The sequence below is a fragment of the Colletotrichum truncatum genome (assembly GCF_014235925.2).
Source record: "Colletotrichum truncatum strain CMES1059 chromosome Unknown Contig_0008, whole genome shotgun sequence".
Taxonomy (NCBI): Eukaryota; Fungi; Ascomycota; class Sordariomycetes; order Glomerellales; family Glomerellaceae; genus Colletotrichum; species Colletotrichum truncatum.
The window spans coordinates 2,132,466-2,148,729 of NW_027222405.1; the positions used below are offsets into that span (position 1 = coordinate 2,132,466).

General features: G+C 51.6%; 4 protein-coding genes across 4 annotated transcripts; 2 read left to right on the plus strand and 2 right to left on the minus strand.

Annotated features, from left to right (window-relative positions):
- Positions 1-131: 131 nt before the first annotated feature.
- CTRU02_212058 (uncharacterized protein) lies at positions 132-593 on the plus strand (the record flags this gene model as incomplete). Its single annotated transcript, XM_036725115.1, has 1 exon — positions 132-593. One exon carries the CDS (start codon positions 132-134, stop codon positions 591-593), a length of 462 nt encoding a protein of 153 aa, XP_036583280.1.
- A 1,287-nt stretch (positions 594-1,880) lies between these two features.
- Positions 1,881-2,961, minus strand: CTRU02_212057 (Eukaryotic translation initiation factor 3 subunit G; the record flags this gene model as incomplete). Its single annotated transcript, XM_036725114.1, has 3 exons — positions 1,881-2,105; positions 2,171-2,828; positions 2,942-2,961. The coding sequence occupies 3 exons, from the start codon at positions 2,959-2,961 to the stop codon at positions 1,881-1,883; spliced, it is 903 nt and encodes a 300-aa protein (XP_036583279.1).
- A 1,045-nt stretch (positions 2,962-4,006) lies between these two features.
- CTRU02_212059 (peptidase family m20 m25 m40 protein) lies at positions 4,007-6,463 on the minus strand (the record flags this gene model as incomplete). The annotated part of the gene is made up of 1 exon (XM_036725113.1): positions 4,007-6,463. The coding sequence occupies one exon, from the start codon at positions 6,461-6,463 to the stop codon at positions 4,007-4,009; it is 2,457 nt and encodes an 818-aa protein (XP_036583278.1).
- A 7,632-nt stretch (positions 6,464-14,095) lies between these two features.
- On the plus strand, positions 14,096-15,400 carry CTRU02_212060 (uncharacterized protein; the record flags this gene model as incomplete). The annotated part of the gene is made up of 4 exons (XM_036725111.1): positions 14,096-14,315; positions 14,370-14,653; positions 14,736-15,174; positions 15,228-15,400. 4 exons carry the CDS (start codon positions 14,096-14,098, stop codon positions 15,398-15,400), a joined length of 1,116 nt encoding a protein of 371 aa, XP_036583276.1.
- Between the last annotated feature and the right edge of the window lie 864 nt (positions 15,401-16,264).

Consider the following 16,264-nt stretch of genomic DNA (forward strand, 5'->3'; position numbering starts at 1 on the left):
GTCCCAAGCACACCTTTGGAAATCCCCCCTAACGTCAAGCGGTCTTCCCAATCAAACTGAACAATCTCTTAATAGGGTTATAATTGCCCCCTTGCCCCTAAACAAACAAGCAAACAAACAAACACGTAGCCATGGCCCGCGCTACCCCGACAGCTTCAATCGCTGGCGATAAGCCGCTCCCTACGCGTCCTGGCACTTCAGGGACGGAGAACCTTCTCAGGACGAACCGTCGCCAGGCCTCGGACAACTTTCAGCGTGCCCAGCGCGCCGAGAGGGCCTACCGAGCCAAGAAGCGTGCGGCAACTGCCCGCGCCGACCTCTCTGATGCGAAGACCCACTACAGCGAGTGCTTCAAACACTTCACCCGCGGCATCGCCGTCACTCTCAGTGCCGTAAAGTCGCTCCCTTATGTCTTCGACGAGAGACAGGAGGCAGCCCGCCAGAAGGCCGACGCCAAGAAGAAACAGCGTGCCCTCGAGAAGAAGAAGAAGCTCGAAGAGAAGCTGGCGAGGGAGAACGCTGCCACTGCCGACGGCGAGGAGACCCCAGCTGAGAACACTGAGGGGACTCCTGCCGAAGAGGCGGCCGCATGATGGACCATCCGCAGAGTCGAGTCGATGACGTGGTTGAAAGGAATCTGAAATAGACCGAGACCTGCGGATGGGGCCCTGTCAAGACATAATCTCCCTTCACGCATCTTTGTCCCGCGCCAAACGTATTCCTCAGGTCAAATATCCCAACTCGCCTTCGGAACTCACTCTGCGACGGGACTCTTCGCTTCGTTCGCAACTTGGCAGTAATGTGCCATTCCCATCGGCCCCGATACATCGACGACAAAACGACAAACGACAACACAACAACGCGACTACATCTATCATCAACAACCACCACCAACGACGACGACGACAACATCCGATAATAAAATCAACAAGAATCGACCACCACCGACTGCAACGTTCGCACAACGACAAAACACAATAGTTTGCTCGCCCCTGAGGCACTCACATTCGTTTTATCCACCATATTATCAAAATCCTTTTTCCTTTTTCTTATCAATATTTTTTTTTTTTTTTTTTTTTTTTTTTTTGCGTCTCTATAGTCTTTTTATTAGTACTGTTTGCTCTTGGCAGTAAACTCCACTCATGGCTTTGGACGAGATAATGACGACGGAGCCAACGACAACGCAGACGTACTCTTTGTAATTCACCATGTTAACTGGGTACTCAAAAAGGGGGGGGGGGGCCCGGCCGCCATGTTTGGGTCTTCTCATCTGGCGTCTTGTCGAAGTCTTTTTTTTTTTTTTTTGACAACTTACTTCTTTGCCAGTTTGTTCAATTTCTTATGTACAGTCGCTTTTGTAAGCCATTACCCTGACGTTTCTGGAGATAAAAAGGCGGAAAGGAGTCGATTGGGTTGGGGGCCTTCATCTGAGATACCTGCTTTGCATTTTTTCCTGTTCCTATTTTGTTCTTATCTGAGATCAGTAGCATTTCTTGCTTGCTTTCTTATACAAATCAGACAACTGCAATTTTCGTGTCCACTTTGAAAACTCTGCAAGTCCCGTTTGCCGGGATGTTTTTGTCGTCTATGAAACCTCATACACAGAGGGCCGACGCGTTCCCAGTTAGTTGTCATACGTGCTCTTGACGTGTGTGCACCGTAACACGCCGCCACCACCACGATGGGCTACCTCTTCCATGAGATCATGACTTCGCATTTCCGAGAGAGAGAAAAAGGTTGAACTACCATACCCCAAGATGCCAATTTTAATACCGTTGCCGTAGCCGTATCTCCAGTAGTAGCATCAAAAGAACCGTCGTTACCGCACCGCCACATCCTCCAGTCTTCTTCTACACAGCACCTCATTCCTCGCCTCAAGTTTAAGCAGCCTTCTTGGCGAATTCGACTCTCAGAATCAAGTGCTTGAAACCAAAACCATCCATCTTGGCGCAGGCCTTGACGGCGTCGCCCCGGTCTGCGAAGCTGATGAAGGCGAATCCCTTGGCGAGACCAGTCTCTCTGTCCTTAGCCAAGAACACACGAGTAACACGTCCGAAGCGCTCGAACATGTCGCGCAGCTCCTGCTCCTCTGCCAACTCCGAAACCTGTTTGTCATAGTTAACGTCATGATTTTCTGGGAAGATACAGACAGAGGAAGTCTAAAACGTACGTTGGTAACACGCAGAGTAGCAAGGTCGTCGCGCTCGCCGTACTTGCTGCCGCCCATCCTGTCTCCCGCAGCAGCACCAGCAGCGCCCGCTCTGAGAGCAGGAGGAACGTAGCTGCCCTTCTTGACGCCAGGTGCACCAGCAGCCGCGGCAACGGCAGAAGGCTCGTCGCCCATACCGGCGGCCACATCGGCGGTGCCACCATCCTGTCCAATGGGAGCCATGGTGTCCTTGTACGGGCAACGGGCCGTGAAATGCTCGCCGTTGCAAATACGGCACTTGACCTTCTTGTCCTTGAGCTTGTCCTTCATGGCCTGGGCGTTGGGGTCCTCGCCTTGCTCCTTCTCGTCCTTGCGCCAGTTCGTGCTCGGTCGGAAGATGATGTTCTCACCGACCGAGGTGGTATCCGGGGCAGGACCGGCGGGGTCCTTGGCGCTAAGGCCGAACTTGGACCATGTCTTGCGTTCAGCGACACGCGGGTTCACTTTCTCAGTGTGCGTCGTGTAGCGGATGCGGCGGGTCGTCTTGACCTTTTGGCCCTGGTCATTGTAACGGAAGGTGATGATGGTCTTGCTGCCGTCCTTGTTGCTGATGGTCTGGGGCGCGGGGAGGTCAGTGGTGGTGGTCTCGTCGACGTCTTCGTCGTCGGCCCAGTCGTGCCTGGTGGTGGGAGGGACTAGATGTCAGCTTTCCTGTCTACGTTTTGCACACAACACTTTTTCCACCAGCGCCATTTTGAAGAGGGAGGGGAAGGGGAACCTGGAAAGACTAACTTGGTCTTGGGAGTAGCCATCTTGAACGCCTTTTTAAGTTTCTCCTGTTATCTCGCTGTTGTCGAGGACTTGATCACGGCCTTCGGATCGATCGAGTCGTGGATTCTCGGAGGTTGACTGTGTCGATGAAGCGGATTGTCGCGATGGCCAATTTCGTGGTGGGGTCCTCGAAGGCGATGAATTTTGTGAGTTGGTTGATTTTCGTGGTGCGCCACCGAGCCTTGGTGTGGGGCAATTTCGCTATACCGTTTTGAGCTAACCACCGTTTATCCCAGCTACCGTATTTCACTACCGGTGCCTGACGGCCTCGAAAACGTTGCCTTCGTCTGGGAGGTACACGAGATGATTGAGGGAGGGCTAAGTTGCATCATAAAAGTTAAGTGCTACATAGATCAACCTACAGTTTCTTCTTTACTAAAACCTTTCTCTTTTTTTTCCCTATTAACTATTTCTGCAATAAAGCCTCACGTAACCATCATCACCAAACTCATCCAATCACTGAATGAAGGTAGAGTGCCCTCCACTTCGTTTCTCCAACATGAACCATGTTCACACTAAATTTCCTAATTTGAAGGATATCTTCGCTGTATGGTTACATCAAAACCACAATTGGGACAAGTAAGCAGATGTTCGACTTTACAAACTTAGATTTTTTGGGTTTGTGATAAACTTCACCCTCACCATGAGCTGAGGCATCTTTCTCGGCCGCTACCATAACAAAAAATACAAGTCGTACACTACGTCACCCGTTGCCGTCCCAAGGATATTCATATCGCCTTCTATATCATCCGAAGCCCAGCCATGATATATGTCTGCCGCTGCCAAAACGGTCCAATTGCCGTCCAGATGGTGAATCATAGGAACGGCGCCTTTCTAACCACGAACGCCATTTTGCGCAGTAAAAGGGGTATGGCGCAAACAAACCAAAAAGTTCTCAAAAATAAAAATAAAAAATACATATGGAATGGAACACATGTGCCGCTGTGGGCAAATCTCTGGGCTACAGCCAGAATAGAGAACAGGAAAGGAAACGATGCTTCATGGCAGAAGCGAGTGAATGGCAAACTACGCCTTGACGCGCGGCTTTTGAGGAATGGGAGGGAGCGCGCAGTTTGGTGGCGGCGCTGGTGGGGGTCCTTCGACGAGCTGTGGCATGCTGCGTCTGTTCAAAACAGCTTTTGGGTCGACTCGAAGAAGCTGTTGGGTAGATGGTGTAGGAGGGGTGCAAGGTACTTTGGGTGATGACCTTGGTAAAGATCTAGGTGATACCGAGGCTGCCTTCGGGGGTGTAACCATTGGTGAAACCCTGTCCTCGATTTCCGCGGCTTGACTTCTGGTAGAGCGGGGAGAAGGTGTGTCAAGGAAAGTGGTGAATCTCCTCGAAGTCTTTTGCGAGGCGCTCGCAGGAGGAGATTGCGCATATCCACCGTCACCCAAAGACGATCCAGGACTGGCTAACCCCCCTGGCGACAAAGCTAGGGAAGATCTTGAAGGAAGGATGAAGGTGCGAAGCTCTGGCGACCGGGGGGCTGCTTCCTGTTTATTGAGAGAAGGCGAGCTGGCGTACTTTCGAGGGCTTGTGCGAAGAGTCACCGTAACAGCCTCCTCTTTATGCTCGAGGCTTGCCTGTCTCGGTGGAAACACGGACGACTCCTCAACCTGCGCAGCTTGGCATTCATGGGTTCCGGCTGCATGTTGCTCGGCGAGCGAGTCAACGAGACCTTGAACCGGGGAAGGCTGATCTGCCACCATGGAGAGAGGTCGGGCCATGGCAAGAGCAGTTGGGGGAGGCTTTCGTACGCTCCTCGTGCTTGAAAATGAATCCCTGTTTCTAACATGCTCTGGACTAGATGTGGGAGACTTCATAGCGCTGTAACGTCTGCTGATAGGAACGCTAAAGTTGGCTGCAACTTGTGCGAACTCGTTCTCATTGTATGTGATAGATTGGGGACGTGACATTGGTGAGCTTCTCAACTCCATATAACCCGACGTCTGCAGTGACTGTCTGCGATCAAGGATAGCCGCAGCATTGGGTCTCGGTCTGACAACAGGGGCCTCCTGGCATGAAGGGGGTATCTCTTCAAGGTAGCTGCTGGCAAAACTGTCTCGGACGGGAGAGCAGGCGGGGGACGAACCGGCTGATGTGATAAAAGTCCGTTGGCCAGATGAAATGTAAGAAAGACGGTTAGTGCTATCTCTCAAGCTCTCGAGCTGCCGGTCATCGTGGGACATAACACTGTTGGTTGTAGAAATGTCGTCAATGGAGGGGTCACGCGTTATTTCGGAATCCATAACAGAAAGATTCTCAGACTCATGTAACCTGGCCTGCTCCAGATGGAGCGAGAAGTCCGGAGGTAGAACTCGCGAGAATCTATCCGGATCGCGAACGACCAAGGTGCGCTGACTGGGCTGTGCCTTCAGCTGCACAACGTTATCATCAGCCTTGGGCTTACCAGTCTCAGAGAGAGTCTTCTTGCCGCCAAGCGCTTCGATTTCTCGGCGCAGGGTTGTGATCCAAGATTCCATGTCTTCGGCGCTGTCAAAAACCATGAGAAAGTTGGACGCATGTCTCTTGTCAGCTGCTCGGAAGGGAAGGCGAGAAAGTAGCGATCGGGAGTCTGCGGCAGACAACCCGTTGGACTCCATCGCCGAAGAAACCTGGAGAACCCAGTGGCGGCCAGGAATAGCATCGCTAACAAAGGCGGCCGAGTCTTTGCCCAGGTGCAGCATCTTCTCGGGAAGCCGATCGAAATTGCCATCTCCGGAATACTGCAGCAGGTAGCCGGAGGTGCAAAGAACGTATATTTTGGATGTCCACTCAAGCTTGGTTGTCGAGATAGTTCGCAGATGCTTCCTCCTCGCCCTCTCAGTCATCTTGTCGCCCAACTGATCGTCAGCGAGCTCTGAAGCGAGACCTAACTGCGTCAAATCCTCGCGCAGACTAACACTGCCTTTTCTATCGTTGAAGCGCAGAATAACATCGGCAGAGGTCGTGCAGGCTGGAAGTTGGCCATGTTTGATGGCCTGAGGGTATGCTTGGAATAATGGTGGGGGGTCCCAAGTGGCCAAATTGCCCCGAGATGATTTGGCGGCGGGCGCTTGTGGCTTGGGTCTTTCGGTGGTAGTCGGCCTTCGTTGAACGGCGCCGTCGTTGAAAGGTGCGCTGATAGCTACCGAGGTTGGCCGCGAAGAAGTGCCTGGCAAGGCGATTTCTGATCGCACATACGGCCAGTTGCTGATCTCGGCCAGAGAAGCTCGAATGCTGTTAGGCCTTCCGGTATCGAAATACGACGTTGTAGGGTCAATTTCGCGGGCGTTCTTCCCTCTGCCGAAGATGTTCCGAAGTCCTAACCGCGAATCTCGCCTGCTAAGCCTGTTTTCGGATCGCAGAGGAACGCGGTTCTTCTCCTCTGATGAGGCGTCGAAATGTGATGGCCGGGTCCGGCGGGATTGGGTTGCGCGATACTGGAGTGTTTCCGCGAAGGTGGCAGCGTTGGGGCTGCTGGGCTCAACGCCAGCCATGGCTAGATTGGGGCGTCTAGCCGGACGTTGAATATGGGTGGAGGTTTAGAAGGAGTAGAGCAAACTGTTTCCAGAGTAGAAGAGTGCGAGCGGTGAAGTGAGTATAAGACAGTGAGGGACGGAAGTGTGTTTGGGCATAACAGACAGCAATGGGTGGATTCCGTAATGTAAGTTGGGATGGTAGGCATAAGAGCCAATTCAACGTGGGCAGGTGTCGGCAGTGGAGCTGGGACCAGGCTCTTTGAATCTCGGCAACCGCTGTAGGGGTGTGGGCTCGAGAAATATTGACGGGTGATGGGACGTAGGTGGTAGGCGGATACAAGGAGAGAACGAAATGAAGCTTTGGAGGAAATGGTTTGCGTTGGTTGGCGGGTATAAAGTTGCTTAATTGTACGTGAAGGTGACGATGACGGCGTATCCGATGCGCAAGATGGGTTGGTTAGGGTGAATGGGACGTAGCTGAACAAGCTTCGACGTAGAAGAAGAAATTTGTTGACACGAACCGAAAGCCCCAATCCACTGATACGAGTGGTGTGAAGAGGATACAGTAGATAGGAAAGTCGAACAATTAAGGGCCTGCCTGAGGGTGCCACCGCAACAGCAAGACACAGTTACGGAAGGTGAGAAAAGAGGAATTGGTCAAGAGGCAGCAAGGGCGCAAAAACTGGGAGGTAACAGGTAGGAGGGCATTCGGGGATATTCATAATAATAACAACAATACAAACAATTAGGGACCGGGACATTGGGCAGCGGGTACAGTAGGTCTCCAGATGGATGCGCGGCGCGGTGTGATCTGACTGAGCTCGGCCGGACCACTAGGCCAGAACGGTGGGTTTAACACTAGCACAGGCACAGGCACAGGCACCGGAAGTACCTTACCTGATCTCACTTTTTTCTAGTCGCCGTAGATTATTATGGATTATCGCTCGTCCGCTTTGGCGTCTTCAGATGACGAGAGGGGAGACGGAGGGGAGAGAGACGCCGAGAAGAGAGCGCGTCCGACGTCCAGGCTGAAGCGCAGGGCCCTGTTCCCTGCTCAAGCACCCCTGTCTTCTCTGCATCTCTCTTCCCTGTCCCTCGTCCCACGCGCCCCTTGCCTTGCTACTGAGCTTCTTCCGGTTGTCCTTTTTTACTTTGTGGCTCACAGTCACTTGAATTCTCGCCCCCCATGTCATCCCATCTTGTCCGATGTTGTGAACTATGCTGAACAGATACAACGACAACCGCAGAGCACGGGCACAGGCAGAGGCAAAGGCACACACAGATTATAGAAACAACCCGCGGAAAATAGACTCTGCAGGTGCAGCATCGGCAGGGAATACCATGGCATACTTTTGACGGCGCACCACCATCTTCGTCATGTCGGTACTCTCGGACAGGGTCTCCAGGGATCTCAACTCGACGAGAAGCTGTGACGGCGGGGTGGTTGTGAGAGGGGGAAAAAAAATTGCACATGGAAAAAAAAATTGCTAGAGGGTTGGTCACTTTGAAGTCTAGTCACCCGGTCACAGACAGGTTGATCGAACCACCCAGGAAGTACAGGAAGCTGTTCCCCGACACAGTGACGATTTGCCCATCATCCATCACATCCTTGGCAAGGGCCCCGAATCGCTTGAGATTCTCCTTCGGGATTCCCTTCCCCTGGATGCTCTCTGGGTGCCCAAAGAATCTATCACCCGGTTTGTGTGGCACCCCTGTCTCTAGTACCAAAGTCTGGAAAATGGCAAATGAAGCCTCCCCCCAAAAGAGCGACCGATTGGCAATACTGACATGGGTGAAGGCGCAGAAAGAGTAATGACAGAAATGAGACCGGTCGGTTTCGCCGTCGACGGCACTACACGAAATGACACAATACGACACCGACGGTTTCTGTTGCCGTGTCGGTTGGTTGAGCTTCAGATTCGATGTTCGACTTGACCGATTGACCAGCGAGGTTTACCAGGGCTACAAATGTAATACGCACGTATGTACTATGTATGCCGCATTTAAATGAAAAAAGACATGGACACACAATGTCGGGTACCCGTAGCTGAGCTGCTGCATATACATCACATTTGTATTGCGTAGGAGGCACCAACCACTCTCCAGTACCGTTTGAACTCTTGCTAATTCTGTGTCTCTGTGGGCTAAATCATGTCGTTTCGTGGGTTAGCTACCATTAGACTGTTTGCTCCAGCAGAACAGCAAAGCGTCGCCATCTGTGCAACCACACCATGCCATAACAAAAACAAAACCGCAGCAGAAGCAAATAAAAAACAGCCGTCGACTGTCCATTTGTAAGATGTCTCTTCCCTGCCAGCGAATAGGCTCTAACACTAGGTTCACCCTTGAGACTGCCGAGAAGAAAGGACAGTGTTTTCCAGCTCTAGAGCTGGTACCCCATGCTTACTTCCCAGGTTGTCCGGGGCTGTTTTGGAAGTGTAAGAAGGAAACAAGCCACCAGGCCCCTGGGTGTCTCCAGCGAATCCCCGACGCGTAAAATCCGACGGGGCGGACACGTCTGCAGGGGCAGAAACGTCGTCTCGTCATGAAAGGGGCATAGATCGGACCCTCTCCAGACGCCACCACTTTCAAACCCCCACTCTTCCACCAACAGCACGGAAGCTGCTGCCCTGGAAGGGTAAGAGCTCCCCACCCTAAAGGAAGCGCCCCGAATGTTTAAAAAAAAGCAAACATGTGTGTGAGATGAACCTGAGAGGAAAGAGACGGGGGGAGAGGGGGGGAAAAAAGTAAGGCGCACAGGAGACAGAAAAAAATCTTCCTCAAAGAAGAAAGGAGAATGAAAAAAGAAGGAAGAATAGAATGAGCATTACGGATAGATAGGCACGGTGGATCCTCTGTAATATCTTACCTTTCCTATTCATACCATCCACCATGTACATCAACAACTCAACAGCAACAGCCCAGATGAAGGATAGATACATCGATTGATTAATGATGGATGATCCCCTCGGCACAGCCTCTGCCATTCACGCGACATGCACATGCACGCGCTCCTCCCGTTTGCCTCCCTTCGCGGTTGTCTAGAACCATGAGAGAGAGCTTCGTGCGCTCGCCATGCCTTAGCTCGGGAGCTTTGGCTTTCTGCGCTTCGTGGCTGTCCTCCTCTTTTAGTTAGTATCTCCATTTCTCCGAGCTTTTCGAAACCCTAGTCTGGAATCTCGTTCGGGATTTCCAATCTCCCGGGTTGCCAAAATCCCAAGACTGAGGTTGAGGTCCCCCTTCTTCCTACCAGGCTTCAAGGGTTGTGTTGGGTTTGGTAGCAGCCGCCAGGCAGCATGGTACAGAAGTTAGAACAATCCCCAGTCTCTAGCCCTCCTCCACTGTTGACCCTTGTCGCCTGCTATTCTCATCATCAAAGCCTGACGAATTTAAGGAACCTTATGAAGATGTGCACTTTCCGCCCCACGGCCTGCCCCCTTGATTACATAGTACATGGCTCTGTTCCCAGCTGGACGAAACAACCCGACCTCTGGTGCTGTCTGTCCTTTTCTCCCATCCCTAATAAGTTGCCAGCCGTAATCTTTGGCCCCGTAACATGGGAACTTCAAGGTCCAGAATCATCCGGCATAACTTCCTTGCCTGTTTCGAAGATCCCATGACTCCGCCATGAAATACTGCAGTCGGTTGTTCGTCGGTCACGCCTTCCCCGTATTCTGTGTCAGTTGCAAATGGTCGAACATGTCGGCGTCTAGAAACCTCTTAGCCCTACTTTCTTCTCGGAGTTACTCATGGCGTTCCTTTCCTGATTCTCGGCGAAACTCGACCGAAAAGCCAATGTCGTCACTTGTCACTTGGAGAGGATAAACACTCAATTCTCCAGCCCTGATGTTGGACAACTTGCATCTTCTGACATAAATGCGTTACACCACGTAAGCATTGTCAGAGGCGAGAAATTGCGACTGCGTGGCCCATATGTAGCTGCCTGCCTGCCCGCCTCTCTCAGAGGATGACATGCATCGAGTTTATGCTGCTCTTTACGCTGTTCATGTCACCTGATGTTCCGCAGGCCGCTCGGTCAGTGCAGCTGCCATCCAAGCCCTTTCGGGACGAAAACATTACGCTCTGCTCCGCACAGAACAATCGTCTCTAAGCAACGCGCTCAGGGAACGCAGCAACGCCTGGCTTGGAGTGTTTTCAGTACTAATGCACCTCCTCATTTTTATTTTTATTTTGCTGGATACAGATCCTTGGATAACTATTGGCATCGGTATCCCAGAAAGAGGTCGTCGTAGAAAGGTCTGTTGTTGGTAGCTTTCGTATGTCATGTCCAAGCTCTTGAAGTAAATGGAAGGGTACAAAAAAAAAAAAAAAAAAAAAAAAAAAGCGGCTCTATTCGGATACCTTAAGCAACCCAATTCCTTGCCTTAGTGAGCTGTCCCTGTTGATAACAAGGCCGTTAACCCTAACCCGGCTGGTGCTACCGGATAGATCCCTGATCTTCGTTCATCCAGGGCTGGCCGTTTCTTCCCCAGCTGAAAGCCGTTGTCGAAACAAATTATCCGCCTCGGAGATGATGCTAAGAGCCAGCCAGTTAGCTTTCGCTACGTTGACTGCTTGCTTCGGCAATAAAATTTTCGCTACCACCCAACCATCTCTGCGGTAGGCGTTTAAATCACTACTTTCGGTTGCTGGTGGTGCCGTCGAGCCCCAACTGTGGGCCAGAGTCTCATGGACCTCCCCAGGTCTTCAGCCCTTGAAAACCGCACACGAGCAGCTCATTCACGAGGTCTTTTCAGCCAAAAGAAGATCTGGCGTGATGGTGTTCTCTTGGTCAGGCTGTTCCTGCAGTAGCGCTTTTTTTTTTATGTATCGTCCAAGTTTATCCCTGCTATCTATCCACAGACCCTCGGAGCTCGACCAGGTCTGAGCCCCCGGTCGCCACAGCACCAACCAACAAGCCTGGGTTTCTCTCGAACTCAATGCAGGCAAGTCCCTGCAAGCAGGGACTTCTCCGCCCTAAAAGGCCTCATCCTAGAGCCTCCTTCAATGCTACTACTATGTTAGTAGCAGGAAGTCTGGAAGGTTGGCTAGCCTGCAGCAGGTGCAAACCTCAGCATCCGGCCTCATCCGATCGATGCGGCGTGGTGCGTGTGGCATCGGCTGCTCGGTCTGGGGTTGCAACAGTGGCTTTCGATGGCCTGAGGAAGACGGAATCATGCGAACAGAGTCATCAAATCCAGCATGAGGCGGGAATCTTATAGCCACCTTCCTTTTGAACCTCATCTTGAGACGATGTAATTTATTACTTGATTTTTGTGTGTCCCAAACTGCATTTTTGAGGCTGTTGGTGATGCTTCTTGGTATAGTTGGCTGCCAACTAGACATACTGTCTGCTAAGTGAAGGATCCGTCGGACTGGATGCAGTACTCTCAAGTGAGAGTAGCTTGCGAAACCGTAGGCTTCTCAAACATGCAACTTTCAAGGCAATGGCAATGTGCTGACTTGGCTCTCAGCCCTGGTGATCTTCTCAGGCCAGTGGCCAACTTAAGCGGCCCCGAGATGTCATCGCAGTCAGCTCGTCCAACCACAGCGCATAGAGATGTTATTTCACTTTATATGAAGCTTTGGCAATGCGCCACTTAGATGAGAGGGCCTTGCGGTTGTTCAGCTCGGGTGTAGCAAGTGAGACAGCAGATCTGATAGACGTAAAGATCGAGAAGCTACTATGAATAGTTGCTGGCTGTCGGGCAAAATTCAGTTCATTGCACGGCCTGATCCGCCAGTGGCATTAGCTCGGAAACTCTGCGTTCTCGCGCAAACGCCCTGTCGACGGGTAGCACAGGAGTTCATATCATTGGAAGTACTTTCTATTTTCTCCTTGCTCAAATTATTTGTGCGTCGTGGATGACAGCAATGGCTGTTTCCGATTGTGGAAGCCAAGTCAAAATGTCGATAATCCCTTTTACCGTATAATTCTAGCATGAAGATGGCGGAAGATCGGACTGTGTGAGCGACGGCGCCACAAGGACTACTTTCTTAGTGCTGAGCAAAGACAACGGTTCTTTCAGGCACCAAACCGGAAGTGGTGTCTAGAAGCAGAAACAACGCCATGATCTGCACTGTACTGTGTACCAATGTCCCAAGCCGGTGATGGGGGCGATGACTCTAGCAACAAGAGTCTAAAAAAGGCCGGGACTCTGTTTAAAATAACTAAGCGGTGGCTTGCGCAAGTTGTTCACCTGAGACCTGGATCAGCTAGGGCAAACGTGGGTGAGCAGAGGTACCCTGAATCCGCTCGCGAAGGGTTCTTTTTGACAGCACGCCGCCTAGGCTTGAAAGCTGTTTTTGGATACTTCATCGGGTGGAACACTACGAAAGAAACATATGTATAAATGAAGGCAACAGCGTCAAGCTGCAGCCGTGGCTTGGTCAGGTCAGCGCAGGCGAAGCAATGCTGAAAGACCTGAAGTATTCGCCACCAGGCCCGTGAACTCCTCGGTAACTCTCGGGCGGGAGCCGTTAGGGAAACCCTTGAAGTTTCCCGATGGATGACTGCTCTATATGGTGGGGTGCTTGTTCTGTATGTGTCCAACGTATGCCACAGTTGCTCACTCTGTTGGCCAATATTGGGCTGGTCAGCTGATGTTGCAATATAATTGTTACCAGTCTATTGGGCTCGCTTGTGACAGTTGCCGCATTTTGGAGCAAATTAGGACTGACTTATCGAAACAGAGTAAGTTGGGCATTGTGAGTCAACGTTGGCAACAGTTGAAGCTTGGAGGGCTCATTTTGATGTTGGTGTTTGTGCTGATAATAGCCTAACGTGCGGTACCGCGGAACGTTCTGGCGACCGTTTTTGGAAAGAGCCGAAAGAGTCCTTAGCCAATCAGAGTGGTATGCGATAGGCAAACTCAGAAGGATTTGGCGAGACGGCAGGCATTGAATGGCCAGAAAGGGCAAAGACGGTTGCTCACCGTTTTGCCAGTCATGCCTGAGGCAGGAGCCGGTAAGACCAACGGGCCGTCACTGCCTCATCAGGTTACTACCCCAGCGGTTCTGCTCCAGTGCTCCTGGAACGTCCAGTCGCTTCCAAGTGGCCTCGTGACACCAGAGCAGTGCAGCATGCCCCAGAGCCATGCCGCCAGGCGCAGCAGGTACAGTGCAACAGCAGGAAACTCCCCACCACAACCTCGTTCTCCCTGCTTCTGAGCCTTTGAGGCGGGGCATCGACTGATATACAGTCACCTGCCTTGCAGGAATCAAATACTTCAAGGAATCAATGATCAGCAGAGCACAAACGACCATGCCACCACCGCTGTTCCGTGTGTCTAACTTGTGATTCATTTGATATGTTGCCTTTCAGCTTGCATCCTCTTTTTTCCAACCTCGATCTCAATCTGTGATAAGCCCTGACTCCCTCTTCCGCTGCTCCCACCAGGAGGTCACCTTCGCATTACCTCATACCTCCCCAGCGGCCGCCCTCTCTGACGCAGGCTTGACCCCACCTTTCCCGCCTGTCGTTGCAGCTGCAGCCATCATTGCCGACGATCTCTCAACTCTCAGCACTCGACAGCTCTGTTAAGTTGTTATCCGCCGCTACCTGTACCTCCATCGCTGTCCTCTCAAGCTCAGCTGTCTTCATAACCCTGGGAGCCTTCAGAGCTCTGACAAAACCGAACCGTCAATGCTATGGCCCCAGATTTAAATTCTCTTCCTCCTTCATCTTTCCCATCTCTACCCATCCGGTCCAGAATGTCTTCTTCGAACGGCGACTCTGCCATGCCCTCTTCAACCACTGCCGCCGCCGCACCGCGAGGCGAGTCGCCCACCGGCTCACCGCGTCGCTTGTCGACCTCATTGCAAGCTGCAGCTACAATGAACGCAGGCCTTCAGCATGAGCCCTCCAGACGTACGCTTGCACGCTTGGCCGTACATCAGTAAGGTCCCACTGACATTGCACCAGGTTCCTCCAGCGGCTCCCTCTCGCGCACTCGACATTCTCCCAACGCTGGTCGAAGACGATCTACAGTCTTGATGAATCTGCAACTCAACGATCCCTCGCTTCCTGGTCCCGGAGAAATGGTTGCAGACCCACAACACACACAGTCTGGCGGTGCTGCGAATGCCAGCCCACAGCCTATGGCAAGCTCCCCGCTGATGCTTGCCAGCGGTGATCCTCATCACAACCGTGCCCCCAGTCTCGGAGAGCTCCACCAGGAGCTTGAAGCTGAGCAAGAAGCGCAAGTTGTGCGTACCATACCTCTTATTAGCAGATAGAGGGTTGCTCTTTCTATGCTGTCAACAGAAGCTAACAACGATGCTCCTGCAGAACCGGCTTCTTCAAATGATTCGTCAACAGCAACTGCAACTCCAGCAATTACAAGCTGCCCAAGGACAAGGTTCCTCTGCTGTTGAGGACTCTGCCATCGTATCAGAGAGGTCGAATCAAGGAACACCCATTTCACAACCAGCCAGCGCCTTGCCACCGTCAGGCTTTACACCTCTTCCTCCTTCAGGCTCCTTTTCCCGGTCTCCCGGTGTGCCTCACCATCCCCGAAGCTCATTCGATATGGCGAGAGTAGACATTCAACGCAGGTCTAGGACACCGAGCCGCGGCGCTTCTCCCAGACTACGATCGACGTCTATGAGCGGAGACAGCGGTGATCACTGGGTTCTTGGAGGCCGTGATGAGAGTGCTTTCTACCAGGCAGAAACACAAATGCTGGTTAGAGAGAACCAAATGCTTCGTCACCGCATTCGAGATCTGGGTAAGACTTCCGCTTCCACGGCGTTTGACCCTTCGCTGATGATTATTGAGCAGAGAGGCAGCTGACGGACTTGGCTCCTGGAACGACAAGCCAGGGAAATCCTAATGAGCCTTCCCATCCATCTCATCTCATGAGGGCTACTTCAGCAGGAGAGGAAGATTCGACTACGCCTTCCATTATTGCGGCCTCTTCCGTAGGCGGTACGAGCAAAGAAACGCAGGGATGAATAAAATCTCCACATGAAATACTGGGATACTGCAAACATTCCTAATACGAGATATTATTGATGGGCTCAAAGGTCTAATGGCTCTTGCATTTGGCGTTGGGTGTCGCAAAACCTGCCGAGTTAAATTATGAATGCGGCGACAGGGTGGCGTTAGGGATTACAGGAAGGAGGGTGGTACCGAAGCTACGAGACTAATAAAGCTAGCCTCGTGGCCATCAGTCGAACAGTACTAGATGAAACTACTTGTCTCGACGAACTATTCCCATGAAGTTCATGTAGCTCTTCGGGTCATTCTAAAATGAAATATGGTTTGTAATAGGCTAGTAGTGGGAAAGTTGTCTTGTTTTTGCTGACTTCAACAATGTTCATTTACCAAATTTCTTGATATCTCAACGAGAGGTCTTCGCATCCTCTTCTGGCTCTCGTGTGTGTCCAAGCAAATGTTCTAATTGTTCTTAGCATTGTACACAAGATTATTTCCATTTTAATAGTGACGTAGTCCTCTGGGCGATCTTTGTTAATCATACAGCACTTGAGATGTTCATTATCATGCCTGGTAAGAATACGACGCTGGCAACAATATCTTGTCAAAGCATAGGACAGTAATGATGTATGAAAAGGGTTTGATTTTTACCATTGACCCGGCTAGTTAGGATTTCTCGTTTTCTTAGCTGGAGTATTCAGCACCGGGGATAAAACTCGCTCTTCAGGTTATCCCAATCCACCATCACGGTTTAGAACATGATCTCTCTACCCATCAATTCTTGGTATCGTTGTTCTGCCGAGCTCATAGCCTGCTAAAAGTTAGTATTGTAGTCTAAGCCCCTGTTCCCACGGAAAAAGACCAGAGAAGCTTGCGGAACC